General features: G+C 50.6%; 1 protein-coding gene across 1 annotated transcript in view; it reads right to left on the bottom strand.

The window, feature by feature from the left end:
* Nucleotides 1-127: 127 nt before the first annotated feature.
* Nucleotides 128-13,533, bottom strand: part of LOC100174900 (myosin heavy chain, fast skeletal muscle) — a 63,930-nt gene continuing 50,524 nt past the window's right edge. Inside the window, exon 43 of the mRNA XM_078082591.1 lies at nucleotides 128-475. Coding sequence (XP_077938717.1) covers nucleotides 398-475 — 78 coding nt within the window. The 3' untranslated portion in view covers nucleotides 128-397. The remainder of the gene's footprint in view (nucleotides 476-13,533) is intronic.

Below are 13,533 nucleotides of genomic sequence, written 5' to 3'. Positions count from 1 at the left end.
ATGAAAAGGACTGAAGAAGTAGTGTGATGTTGCTGAGTCTGCACTCTGTTTTCTCCTCGTGTGAATGAAGTACGGCAGCATAACCAAACACTTCCATTCCTCCCTTATTTGAGTTGCTGAGGCAGACCTGAACTGAAGTGAAAGTTGATCCAAAGTTCTTGCATTTACAAGCAATTTCTAAGGAATTTACAATTTAGCTCCTGTTAACTTTGGAAGTGAGTTAAAATGTTTGAATCTCATAAATGACCAAAGTAAATCCAAAAAGTAGATAATCTGATCTGACATCAGCTAAAAGAAAAACGATGATGCGTCTCAGAGGCTTTAATGTCAATAGGAACATGAATGCAGAGCCTATTGCATAAAACATGCAATTCAATATAACAAAAAAAACTAAACCTTAACAATAATCTGAACTGACAACCACAATAATTTGTCTGAAATTGCAGCGGTGCCACTGAAACCCTGCCTCTTTTCCCTGGTGAATCCAGGCTGGGAGGTGTTCCTCCTGGGCTGAGATGTTACTCCTGACATAGTAGGACAGGACTTGATATTTCTCGTAAAAACCCTGTAATTGAGTTGACATGCTTTTAAAGCCATCTGAATAATACAGCAACCGCACAAACCTCTATCTCAATGTGTAGCTGCTAGCAAGCCGCATCAATTAATCAGAGCCATTTAAATGTTTATATGACATTCAGCTGCACCAAAAAACTAAAAGTACACTAAGGTTGCAATAAGAATTTAAAAAATCCAATTAGTATTGTTTCAGGAGAGACTGTGTAGTGTAACAGGTGTCACGACGAGCTATAGTAGTTTGAGTGAGGACGACAACTTCCTTAAGAGTAGCTACAAGGGCGAGTCGTATTATGCCTATTTCTTAAGTCGTGCGTTTTATGTTTTCGCCAGCAGCGGAACTACTTTTTTCTAGTCACTGTGTATCTCATCGTTATTAGCGAGTAAGTTCTAATATCGATCATATTCCTTAAGGTTTTCTAGCTGACTCGTATTTGTTCGGTACACACAGTATTGCTTATCTTCCCCCCAATATCTAACGCGGATGATGGTGAAGTAGGTTGTTAAGACGATACATTCGTGACACTCATTCTAACACTTTATTGAATTTAAGAAACCTTTTGATTAATTTCTCACCAGGGACCTACGCAGTGCTGTAGTGGTAAAATTAGAGGTGGGTAAACTTTGAATTTTGTGATCATACAGACCTCGACGCGATGCGAAGCAACGCAATGCGAAGCAACGCAACACAAAGCGTTGTGACTCTGTAAGGCTGTCCTGGCTATATTGCATTATGTTATCAGTAAAAGTCATATACAATCAATGACAATGAATACATGTGTTAGTAGTTTGTAGTTTATTAAATGTAAGAAAACAGTGATGAAAAGTATGTCAACACAACCCAACAACACAATTGCAGATTAAGAACTATCTACATACGGAGTCTCCTTTTTACAGTAGTGCCCAGAGGGCCTCCTTGTCTTCCACGTCAGGTCCTGCCTTGCACAGAGGAGCCATGAACCCCAGAACGCGTGTTCTGGGGTTCATGGCTCCTCTGTGCTTCTCTGTGCTTCTCCTCTCTCTATTCGTCCTGGTGTTTCTCCTCTCCCTGTGCTCTCTGCATCATTGCCTGTCCTATAACTGCCTGAAAAAATATGTTGAATTTAAGAGTTAACCAGTTAAGCAGCCTGTCAATTACACTGACAACATAAGTTAAAGGAACACTCATGTACTACCTATGCCATCATAAATAGCCTATACAGCATGTTTTTTTTGTTGTTTTGTTTGTCTAATCTATGTTTACAGTGTATTTTGCTTACAGGCTACTCTACAACTTTCATGACTTCAAATAATTGATTAAGCATATAGGCCTATTCAGTGAAGCAACAGCTTTGCTCCCCGCTCACGTTTTCTATGCGAGAGCAGGACATTGTAGTCTGTCCATCCCGGGAGTGGGATCCCTCCTCTGACGTTCTCCCTAAGGTTTCTTCCCTTTTTTCCCTCTTGTAAGGGTTTTTTCATTTTTTTGGGAGTTTTTCCTGTGCCGATGGTGGGTTTCGGGGCAGAGGATGTCGTATGTGTACAGACTGTAAAGCCCTCTGAGGCAAATTTGTAATTTGCGATTCTGGGCTATACAAAATAAAATGACTTGACTTGAAAATGACTTGACATGTGGTCATCATGAAAGAAAAAACTAATATATTTGACTTTGACCGCGAAATTTGAAGATTCTATAGCTAAACTAAAACATTTCACTTAGCATTTCTCTTAGCTATGTCTAACTGTCTTGCACATAATCTGTTGACAATTTTTCAATGAATTAGCCTAATCTGCAGCAATATGCGTGAGGATAATTACTCATTTTATTAGGCCTATTTAGATGGGACCGGGAAGGCTGGCTTGTTACTTGCATCATCGTATTTGAAAGCACGTTATTAATAGCGTTTGTCCCTGTCTTAATGCAATGTTGTGCGAACCAAAACAACGTTTAAAAATGTGAATTGATCTTCTTTAGTCTTACTTTGTACTTGAGGCCTTTTGCGGGCATCTGTGGGAGTGGGAGCACTCGATGGTCTCTTCAAATATCGCCTGATATCCATTGCTAATTACCGGCGGTAATCCATTCCGAACAGGTAGGCAGGCAGGCTAATCCAGTGGTCCCCAACCGGTACCAGTCCGTGAGCCGTTTGGTACCGGGCCGCACCACAGAAAGCTTATGAGGGCGACTGTGGGTGAGTGGGGAGCACGGTCGTCCTCCAATCAGAGGGTTGTCGGTTCGATCCCAGGCTAACCCGCATGTCGATGTGTCCTTGAGCAAGACACTTAACCCAACATTGCTCCTGTAGCTGCGACTACAGTGTGTGAATGGTAGTTACTGAAAGGCAGGTGTCACTGTGTATGGTTCTCCTGTCATCAGTGTATGAATGGGTGTGAATGGGTGAATTATGTCATTGTAGCCGTGATAGCGCTACCACCGGCGGGTTCTTGTAAAGACGCACGGACACAGGATGAGGGTAACCAGTCTTTATTGTCCAAAAGGGGAAGGCAGTGAGCAGGAATGAGGTCGCTCTATGTGCGTGGTCGGTTTCGCCTTGTCCGGCTCCGCTCAGCTCTCGTGCTCTGCCCTCAGGCTCCACTCCGCTCTGCTCGGCTCACGTTCCCCCAACCTGGATCCTGCTCACTGCTTATGTAGGAGACAATCAGTGCAGATCATTTACACCTGGTTACTCCTCACCTACCAGCACCGTCCCCTGAACCACTCCCCCGCTCTCCCCCCTGCAGCTGAGCTAACCACGCCCCTCCACCACATACCCCCACCGCCCGACTTAGGCCGGGGAGCCATCCGGCCGAACCGACTCCCCCCCCCCTCCCTCCTGAGGGCGGGAAAGGAAGTCCGCCACGACCATCTGCGCCCCCGGCCTATGGATCACCTTGAAGTTAAAAGGCTGTAGAGCCAGATACCACCGAGTGATCCGGGCGTTGGCATCCTTCATGCGGTGGAGCCACTGCAGCGGGGCGTGGTCCGAACAGAGAGTGAACTGGCGTCCCAGGAGGTAATACCGCAAGGAGTCGACCGCCCACCGGATGGCCAGGCACTCTTTTTCAACCGTACTGTACCTGGCCTCTCTTTCCGACAGCTTCCGGCTGATGTAGAGGACCGGGCGGTCCACCCCCTGCACCTGCTGGGACAAAACGGCCCCCAGCCCTCTGTTCGACGCATCAGTCTGCAAGACAAAAGGGAGAGAGAAGTCAGGTGTATGGAGCAATGGTTCCCCACAGAGGGCTCGTTTCACCCCCTCAACCGCCCACTGGCACCGCTCCGTCCACTGGACCGGATCTGAGGCACCTTTCCGGGTCAGGTCAGTTAAGGGGCTGGTCAGCTCCGCAAAGCCCGGGATGAACCTCCTGTAGTAACCTGCCAGCCGCAAAAACCGCCTCACCTCTTTTTTCGTCTTGGGCTGTGGGCAGGCTGCAATGGCTGCGGTCTTGTCCACCTGCGGGCGCACCCGCCCGCCGCCCAAGTGGTACCCCAGATACCGTACCTCCCTCCGTCCAACTGCACACTTCCCCGGGTTGGTGGTGAGCCCGGCCTGCCTCAGGGACTCCAGCACCGCGCCCACCCGCCGCACATGCTCCGCCCACGTGGTGCTGTGGATGATGACGTCATCCAGGTAGGCGGCCGCATACGCAGCGTGCGGACGCAGCACCCGGTCCATGAGGCGCTGGAAGGTGGCCGGGGCGCCGAACAGCCCGAAGGGAAGCGTGGTGAATTGGTACAATCCAAACGGAGTGGAGAACGCCGACTTTAGCCTGGACTCTGGTGACAAGGGAATCTGCCAGTAGCCCTTGGTCAAATCCAGTGTCGTAAAAAACTGTGCGGTGCCCAATCGGTCCAGGAGTTCGTCGACCCGGGGCATCGGGTAAGCGTCAAACCGTGAGACCGCATTCACCTTGCGATAATCCACACAGAACCTTATTGAGCCATCCTTCTTGGTGACAAGAACGATGGGGCTGCACCAGGCGCTGTTGGACTCTTCTATTACCCCCATCTCCAGCATAGCGGCCAATTCTCGCTGAACCATTTTCTTCTTGTGTTCAGGAAGCCTGTAGGGCCGCGTCCGCACCGTCACGCCCGGGGACGTCTCAATGTGATGCACTATGAGGTCCGTGCGACCTGGCCGGGAGGAGAACACATCATTAAATTGATCTTGCAACCGGGCTATGTCCGCTTGCTGGGCTGCAGAGAGACGGGCGTCGGACGGGAGCCGGGTGGGATCGGTGGACTTTGGGACTTCTGGGCCCAGCTCCTCGCTCTCTGCTACTGCAGACACCAGGGACACGGACTCTCTCTCCATGCTTTAAGGAGGTTGAGGTGGTAGACCTGCGTGGCTCCCCCTCTGTCAGATCGCACCACCTCGTAGTCGACGTCCCCTACCCGCCGTGTGACCACAAAGGGCCCTTGCCACTTGGCGAGTAGTTTTGAGCTGGAAGAAGGAAGTAATACAAGCACTTTCTCTCCCGGTGTGAATTGTCTCAGCCTGGCCCCTCTGTTGTACAGCCGCTGTTGACGTTCCTGGGCCTGGAGCAAATTCTCACGTGACAACTCACCCAGTGTGTGGAGTTTGGCTCGCAGGTCCAGGACGTACTGAATCTCGTTCTTACCGGGGCTCGGACCCTCCTCCCAGTGTTCCTTAAGCAGGTCGAGCACCCCCCGTGGTCTTCTGCCGAACAGCAGCTCGAAGGGAGAAAATCCCGTGGAGGCCTGGGGGACCTCCCGTACTGCAAACAACAGAGGGTCAAGCCATTTATCCCAATTACGTTCATCGTCGTGAATAAACTTACGAATCATGGATTTCAGTGTCTTGTTCAGCCGTTCCACCAGGCCGTCAGTCTGGGGATGGTACACACTGGTCCGAACGGACTTAACCCCCAACAATTCGTACAGTTCTCGTAGTGTGCGTGACATGAACGAGGTGCCCTGGTCAGTCAGAATCTCTTTCGGGATTCCGACTCGGGAGATGACCTGAAACAGCGCCTGCGCAACACTCTTGGCGGAGATGCTGCGCAACGGCACTGCCTCGGGATATCGAGTTGCGTAATCCACCAGAACCAACACAAAGCGATACCCCCGTGCACTCCGGTGAAATGGCCCGATGAGGTCCATACCTAAGCGTTCGAACGGCAGCTCCATTAACGGCAGCGGACGCAACGGCGCTTTTGGGATGGCCGGCTGGTTCACCAGCTGGCACTGTGGGCAGGATGCACACCAGCGGCGCACATCCGCCCAGATGCCTGGCCAGTAAAATCGGGCTACTATCCGATCCAGAGTTTTGTCGCTACCCAGGTGGCCCGCCATCGGGTTATAGTGAGCCGCCTGGAAAACTGTTTCCCGGCGGCTTTTCGGTACCAACAACTGCGTAATTTCCTGCCCTGTCTGAGTGTCGCGACTCACTCTGTATAGCCTGTCCCTAATCAGCGAAAAGTGCGGGTATGATAATACGGCGTCGGGGCGCACCACTTGACCATCAATTTGCATCACTTGGTCGAAGGCAAAGCGTAGAGTGTCATCACGAGACTGCTCCAGTGGAAAATCTTCCATGGAGCGTAGCTCTGGCGTCGGCGGCGTCCCCATAGGAGGCCCCGCCGATTCCCCCTCCCCGTCTGCAGCGTCGGACAACCTCGCGTCACCGCCGAGCGCCGCACACACCCCGCATGTCCCTACCGGTCGCGAACGCACCCCCGCGCACTGCCCCGCTAACCTATGAAACCCCGACCAGTCTGTCCCCAAAATCAGGGGGTGCGTCAGGCGGGAGCTAACCGCGACCCTTACTCTATGCTTTTTACCCCCAAACCTAATCTCTATCGGCACCACTGGGTAGTCGTGAATATCCCCATGCACACACTTTATACTCACCCGGGATGCCTCCACCAATGCCCCGTGTCGAACCAGTCTCTGGTGGATCATAGACTGCGTGCAGCCAGAGTCCACCATCGCCTGATGTATACCCCCCTGGATCCTTACCGGAACGCTGTACGTCGCTCCCAGACCGGGGGAGGGTGCTGGAGGCCCGGCAACCCGCACCGTTTGGCCCACCTCCATTAGCGGACACTCCCGCCGGTAGTGTCCGGGCTGCCCGCACCTCCAACACTCCTGCCCTGGCGGTTGAGGAGCCCTCTGTAGGTCAGGGAGGGTGCCGGCCAGGCCGGGTGGATCAGTACCCCGTTGAGGGGCTAGGGTGCGCGGGGACGGAGGGGGCCGAGTCGCAACAGGCCGCGGGGAACTCCGTCGTGGCGCGGGAACGGGCTGCGTCGATGCGGTCGGCCGACCGCCCTCCCCACGGCCCCCGGGGTGCACCGGCAGGTGGTCCTCGGCGAGGGTCACGGCGGCTTCCAGCGTCGCCGGCCGGTGGTAGCGGACCCAGGCCGCAGTCCGCGGCGGAAGACCCTCCAGGAACTGCTCCGTCACCACCTTCTCCACCACCGCCGGCGCCCCTCCGGCGCCCTCCGGCTGCAGCCACCTGTTGGCCGCGTCTGTGAGTCGCTGGGCAAATGCGAACGGGCGGTCCCCCGGCCCCAGCCTCGCCTCTCGGAACCGCCTCCTATGGTCCTCGGGGGAGAGCCCCAGTCGATCCATGATCCATGATCCATGATCCTCACGCTGGCGTAGACGTGCCTGGGACCGGGTGGCAGGCCCAGGGCCGCTGTCTGCGCCTCCCCGGTTAGGAGCGGCAGGAGGCGGATCGCCCACTCGTCCGCCGGCCAGCCACACGCCCCCGCCATTGCCTCGAACATCTCCAGGTATGACTGTACGTCGTCCTCCGGGGTCATCTTGTGCATCACCACGCCCGCATACCGCGAAGGACCCGGCGCCGTTGGGGAAGCGACCGGTCGGGCCGCCAATTGCTCCAATACCTGGGTCTGCCGGTCTGTAGCAGCCTGCAGCGCCCCCAGGAAGTGCCGGTTGGCCTCGGCCTGCTCGCGCTGCATCGCGGCGATCTCCCCCAGCATCCGTCCAAGCGCAACCGCCGGCTGCATCAGGCCCTCTCCGTGGTCGTTCGCGTCCATCCCTAGCCAGGCGCCACTGTAGCCGAGATAGCGCTACCACCGGCGGGTTCTTGTAAAGACGCACGGACACAGGATGAGGGTAACCAGTCTTTATTGTCCAAAAGGGGAAGGCAGTGAGCAGGAATGAGGTCGCTCTATGTGCGTGGTCGGTTTCGCCTTGTCCGGCTCCGCTCAGCTCTCGTGCTCTGCCCTCAGGCTCCACTCCGCTCTGCTCGGCTCACGTTCCCCCAACCTGGATCCTGCTCACTGCTTATGTAGGAGACAATCAGTGCAGATCATTTACACCTGGTTACTCCTCACCTACCAGCACCGTCCCCTGAACCACTCCCCCGCTCTCCCCCCTGCAGCTGAGCTAACCACGCCCCTCCACCACAGTCATGTAGTGTTAAAGCGCTTTGAGTGGTCGGAAGACTAGAAAAGCGCTATACAAGTACAGTCCATTTACCATTTATATATATTTTTTTTTTTCAGGAAATTGTTTTATTTTGAAAATTGACCGGATTTTCTCCTAATTATGTGCGCACGCCGTCACCAGGCGTTTTTCTTGTCCTTTTACCGTGCACGACCAGCGAACACAGAGCGCGCGACTACTACCCCCCCGTCGGTCGTTCACAACGCCTACTACACTCCCCCCATCGGACCTTCTCGACCGGTCCGCGAAATATTGTCTGACACGAAACCGGTCCGTGAGGTAAAAAAGGTTGGGGACCACTACGCTGAACGTGAATGTGTTTACACACCTCCTGGATCCTGATTGGTGTTGCTGCTGCAGCCGCTAGGCACTGATTGGATGGTCACAGACCAAAATACAGCGCAGATGAAAATGATTCAGACTACGGCGTTTATATGTTCAACAATAGGAAACGTAGTCTTAGCTGTTTTAAAATTACACCAAGTTTATTTCGGATTATTCCAACGGAAGAATACAAGGAGCAGAGAACTTTGAGGTGCGTAAACGCCACTTAGAGGTGCGTAAACGCTATTTAGAAGTGCGTATACGCTATTTCCAAAATTCCAGAGGTGCGTAAACAGCGTTTAAGTGCGTTTACCCTCCACTACAGCCCTGGACCTACGTATATGTTTTACCTGTAACCCCTCCGTCGAGTGAGCTCGTCCTTACATACCGATTAGGTCCCTAATGCCCTTGGGGGATGACTGGTACCTCTATGTATCAAGATAACATCGATCACAGTCTCGGTATGGAAACTTGATCAAAGCATGTTTGTTACATGCCAGTCAGGGACGGTCTGCATGTGTTGTCGTTCTCCCTCCTGCTCATTGTTTCTCTCTCCAGGTGATTACGCTGATTGGCCAACTCCAAACACAGGTGGAAAGCAATCAGCAATCCCGGTGGCAGTCCATAAAGGAAGGACTCCTGAGAAGTGAAAGGGGGGAAGGCGTATGACACTATGTGGAGAGAGGGGGTGTTAATGAAGTTAAGTGCATTGGGAGTTGAGGGCAGAATGTATAATTGGATTCTGGATTTCTTGTTTGACAGGTACATACAGGTGAGGGTTGGGACAATATTGTCAGAGAGGTATGAGGTTGCTAATGGCACCCCACAGGGCAGTGTGATTAGCCCTGTGTTGTTTACAATCGTGATAGACGATGTGTTTAGGGATGTAGGTAGAGGTATGGGTATGGCACTATATGCAGATGATGGGGCTTTGTGGAAGAGAGGTAAGAATGAGAAGTTTGTAAGGAGGAAGATGCAAGAGGCGGTGGATGTGGTGGAGGAATGGTCCAAGAGATGGGGTTTTAGGAATTCGGTGACTAAATCGTGTTTCATGGTGTACTCGAGAAGGAGGGTGGGGGAGGTTCGGTTACATATGTATGGACAGGAATTGGGAAGGGTGTTAGAGTTTAAATATTTGGGATTATGGTTTGACAAAAGGCTTACATGGAGGAAACATGTGGAGTTTATAGAACAGAAGTGCAGGAAGGTGCTGAATCTGATGAGGGCTGTGGCAGGTGTAGACTGGGGGGAAGATAGGAGGACACTGTTGTGTATGTATCAGGCACTAGTTAGATCCACGATAGACTATGGGTGTTTTATTTATGGAGCTGCGGCCAAGACTGTGATACAGCGATTGGACAGGGTGCAATCACGAGCACTGAGGCTGTGTGTGGGGGCTATCAGGACCACTCCGGTAGTGGTGTTGCAGGTGGATACAGGGGAATTGCCACTGAGCTTGAGGAGGGACAAGTTGGCGCTGGCATATTGGGGCAGGCTGAAGGGGTGTGCTGAAAGCCACACGGCGGTTGTGGCAACTAGGGAATGTTGGGAGAGGGACAAGAGTAGTTTGAGGATGTATGGGTGGACAATTGGGCAGAAAGTGATAGAGTATGGCTTGGAGGGGATAGAGATAGGGCCAGCGATTTCATTGGGGCCCATCCCTCTGTGGATGTTCCCGATGCCAAGAGTGGATGTAGGCATGATGGAGGAGGGAGTGGGGCAAGGGGGACGTGAGTGTGTGTGTGGAGAAGTATGTCTGTAAACGGTTTTATGGTTTTGTAAGGGTGTACACTGATGGATCTAAGGTAGTGAATGGTGGTAGAGTGGGTGCAGGAGTGCATGTTCCTGAGTTCAGTGTGAGTATCTGTCAAAGAGTCACTGATAATGTGTCGGTGTATACAGCAGAGATGGTGGCTATGATCATTGGGTTGAGATGGGTGGAGGATGTGACACCATGTAGAGTGATGATATGATCAGACTCAGCAGCAGTGTTAAGCAGTGTTATGGATGGTAGGTCTGACAGGGAAGACCTATTGGGAGAATTGATGGGGATATTGCTGGGGTTGGAGAGACAGGGAGTAGAGGTGAGGTTCTGCTGGGTTCGTGTGCATGCTGGAGTGGAGGGTAATGAGGTGGCTGACATGGTGGCAAAGAGTGCTGTAAAGAGGACTGAGGTGGATGTAAGGGTGTCGTTAGGGCGCAGGGAGGTTAAGTCGATACGGGAAGCAGGGATTGCGGAGTGGGAGAGACAGTGGGGTGAAGGTGGTAAAGGGAGGCACTTCCGGGGTATAAATAGGTCAGTGAAGGAGGTTGGGGGAATGAGAGTGGTGAGTGGCTGAGAGTGGTGGCAAAACATGACACAGGTTTGTGTGATAGATGTGAGGTGGTGGAAACAGTTGAGCATGTACGGTTTGTCTGTGGGAGGTATGATAAGCAGAGGGTGGTGTTGTATGGTAGTGTCAGGGAGACAAAGCGGGGCTGGGACATAGGTGGGGTGCTTGGGGGTGGAAAAGGGAAGGAGGCAGTAATGAAGGCAGTATTTCTTTTTCTTAGGAACACGGGGCTGTACAGCAGGATATAGAAGGGAGGCCGTGACCGGCCTCACACTCCAGTGCAGTAGGTGGCGGTATATGCACCTTTAAGTTGGTGCGATCTGCCAGTAAACGAAAAAGAAGAACAAGAACAAGAAGTGAAAGGGGGGTGTGTTCTGCGCTGCGGGCTGGTGGCCAGTCTTCCTGTCCGTGAGTTTGTGCTGCCTGGTAGCAAAACTGGAGTTTTGTAAGGTGGAGGTTGAGGACCTTAGTAAGTTGGGGTACCCTGTACATTTTTGCACGTAGGTATACCTTTGTATAGATACACCAGGTGTAGTGGTTGTTGCCTCCTGTGTAACGTTTTCCTTTAGTCCTTTTTTAGAGAAGCAGGTAAGGTATTTTGTTTGACTTGTTTTGGATGAAGAGCCAGTGGTGAGCTAGGCCTCGTTTTGTTATATTCATTTCATTTGTTTGGCACAACCTGTAGGTCCCATCTTCCACCATCTCCCTCACTCCTGTTGGGAGCCATCTTTGTGTGTAATAATAAAAACCAGAAAGACCCCTTTTACCCTGACTCTGTCGCCTGTCGTTGATTGTCGTGTTACTGTCCTGGAATCTACAAAAGGACCGTAACAATGTTTGTGCGTCATTTGCGCTACTAAGCGCCTTTAGGGAAGACATTTTCACACCTTAAAGCAGAACCATGCAATATTTGCGCTACTAAGAGTCTTTCAGGAAGACATTTTCACACCTTAAAGCAGAACCGTGCATTATTTGCGCTACTTGGCGTCTTTCAGGAAGACATTTTCACACCTTAAAGCAGAACCGTGCATTATTTGCGCTACTAAGCGCCTTTCAGGAAGACATTTTCACACCTTAAAGCAGAACCGTGCAATATTTGCGCTACTACGCGTCTTTCAGGGAGACATTTTCACACCTTAAAGCGGAACCGTGCATTATTTGCGCTACTTGGCGTCTTTCAGGAAGACATTTTCACACCTTAAAGCAGAACCGAAAGACTGCTTCATACTTCAAGGCAGGTTCATGGAACGGTCAAGGCACTATTTGCGTTATCTACGGCCATCTCTATACAGGGAAAGAGCTTTGCGTATCAAATGGAAACATATTTATCTTGTATTCTGGTGTTACTAGTGGTAACACCACTAGTACTAGTTTAGGTGCAGGACTCTCTGACGTTTTTGTAAGCATTTTTTGTTTTACACAGTATCCGGCCATACAACACAGGGAACATTTGCGGAAATAAATTAAAGGAGAGAAGTCAAAGTCAGCAAGCTCTGACATAAGTGGTCAAGAAACACACGACTATGGCTTAGCTTATGTTTCGTAAACCCAGGAAGCGCTTCTTGTGTAAAAGCGGAGTGGAGGAGATCAATACACAGAGAGAGAAAGGGGCAGAAAAGAGACTCAAATAGCTGTTTGTTCACAGGCTAAAATTAGCCACCATATGCAACAGCTGATGCTGTAAAGCGCTAAACTCCAAAGTATATTGAGTGGAGGAAGAAACGTTGATTTACTTAAACTGTATTGTACTGTATCCCAGGAAGGAGATTTCTGTCAGAGCTCATGTATTCTCACTTTAAGGCATGAGTAATCTTAATTGTTTGTATTAAATGCCACTGAAAGGTAGAGGTATATGAGTTGTTACGTAATCATGCTGTGTTTTTCTTCTGTCTTTCTTGAAATAACGCTGAAAGTCATCGACGTTTAGCCTCAATAAAATGTAATTATTTCATTGCATTTTTACAATCAGTCCAGTGGCCACGTGCACATCCCTCACCTGCCTCGTCAGACACAGCTACTAAATGAGAAAGGCTCCGAAACACAGGTGGGTTTCCTGAATCACTGACAATCAGCACGTCCCCCCTCCCCCCAAGCTACTCGACTATCGCGCTGCAGGACAAAGGGGATCTTTAAATGCATTCTGGAAGGCCCAGGGAACTATGGTGAGTCAGATGTTGTCGTCACACTTCAACACAGTCGAAAGTGCTTTGAGAACAAACATAAAGGATCTCGATAATTCTCTTTCCTCGCAATATTGTTTTAGTCATCCGCAAGAAACCCGTCCTCGCGCGTTCTGTTCCATCTGATGGGCATCAAAAGTCTGAATAAAAGGCACCGCAGAAGGCGAGCGGCGTCTAGAATCCCCGAACGCAGTCTTACTAAGCGCAGCCTTCTGGTCCCCTCTGGGGGAAGATTTTACATTTTGAATGAGACTGATCTCCAACAGCCGCAGGATGGACTCTGTTAAATCTGCTCAAAATGGGCAATGACAACAAAAACACATACTATACAACCACATTTGATAGGTATTTGTTATTTTTTTGTTATTTGCCAAAATAACTAATCTCAAGTCAAATTTTTTGTTGTTTTTTGTCAGAAATGTCTCTTGTCTTTACAATGTCCTATATATACTGCATGTTATATTGACATACATCAATAATTGCAAAGGCATTATTAAAGGCACAGTTCACCCCCCCAATTCCAAAATGCAAATTTACTCTCTTACCTGTAGCATTGTCAATCTAGATTATATTGCCATAATTAGGTAGTAAAACAAGCAGTAGAGATACTAATTGATAAACAGTAGTACAGGTACGAGGAGGATATGTATTCATTATTTTGGGATGAGCTGTCCCTTCAAGAAGAATACAGATTCTTTTGCATTAT

This window comes from Gasterosteus aculeatus, chromosome X (genome assembly GCF_964276395.1).
Source record: "Gasterosteus aculeatus chromosome X, fGasAcu3.hap1.1, whole genome shotgun sequence".
NCBI lineage: Eukaryota > Metazoa > Chordata > Actinopteri > Perciformes > Gasterosteidae > Gasterosteus > Gasterosteus aculeatus.
This window is presented reverse-complemented; position numbering and strand designations above follow the sequence as displayed.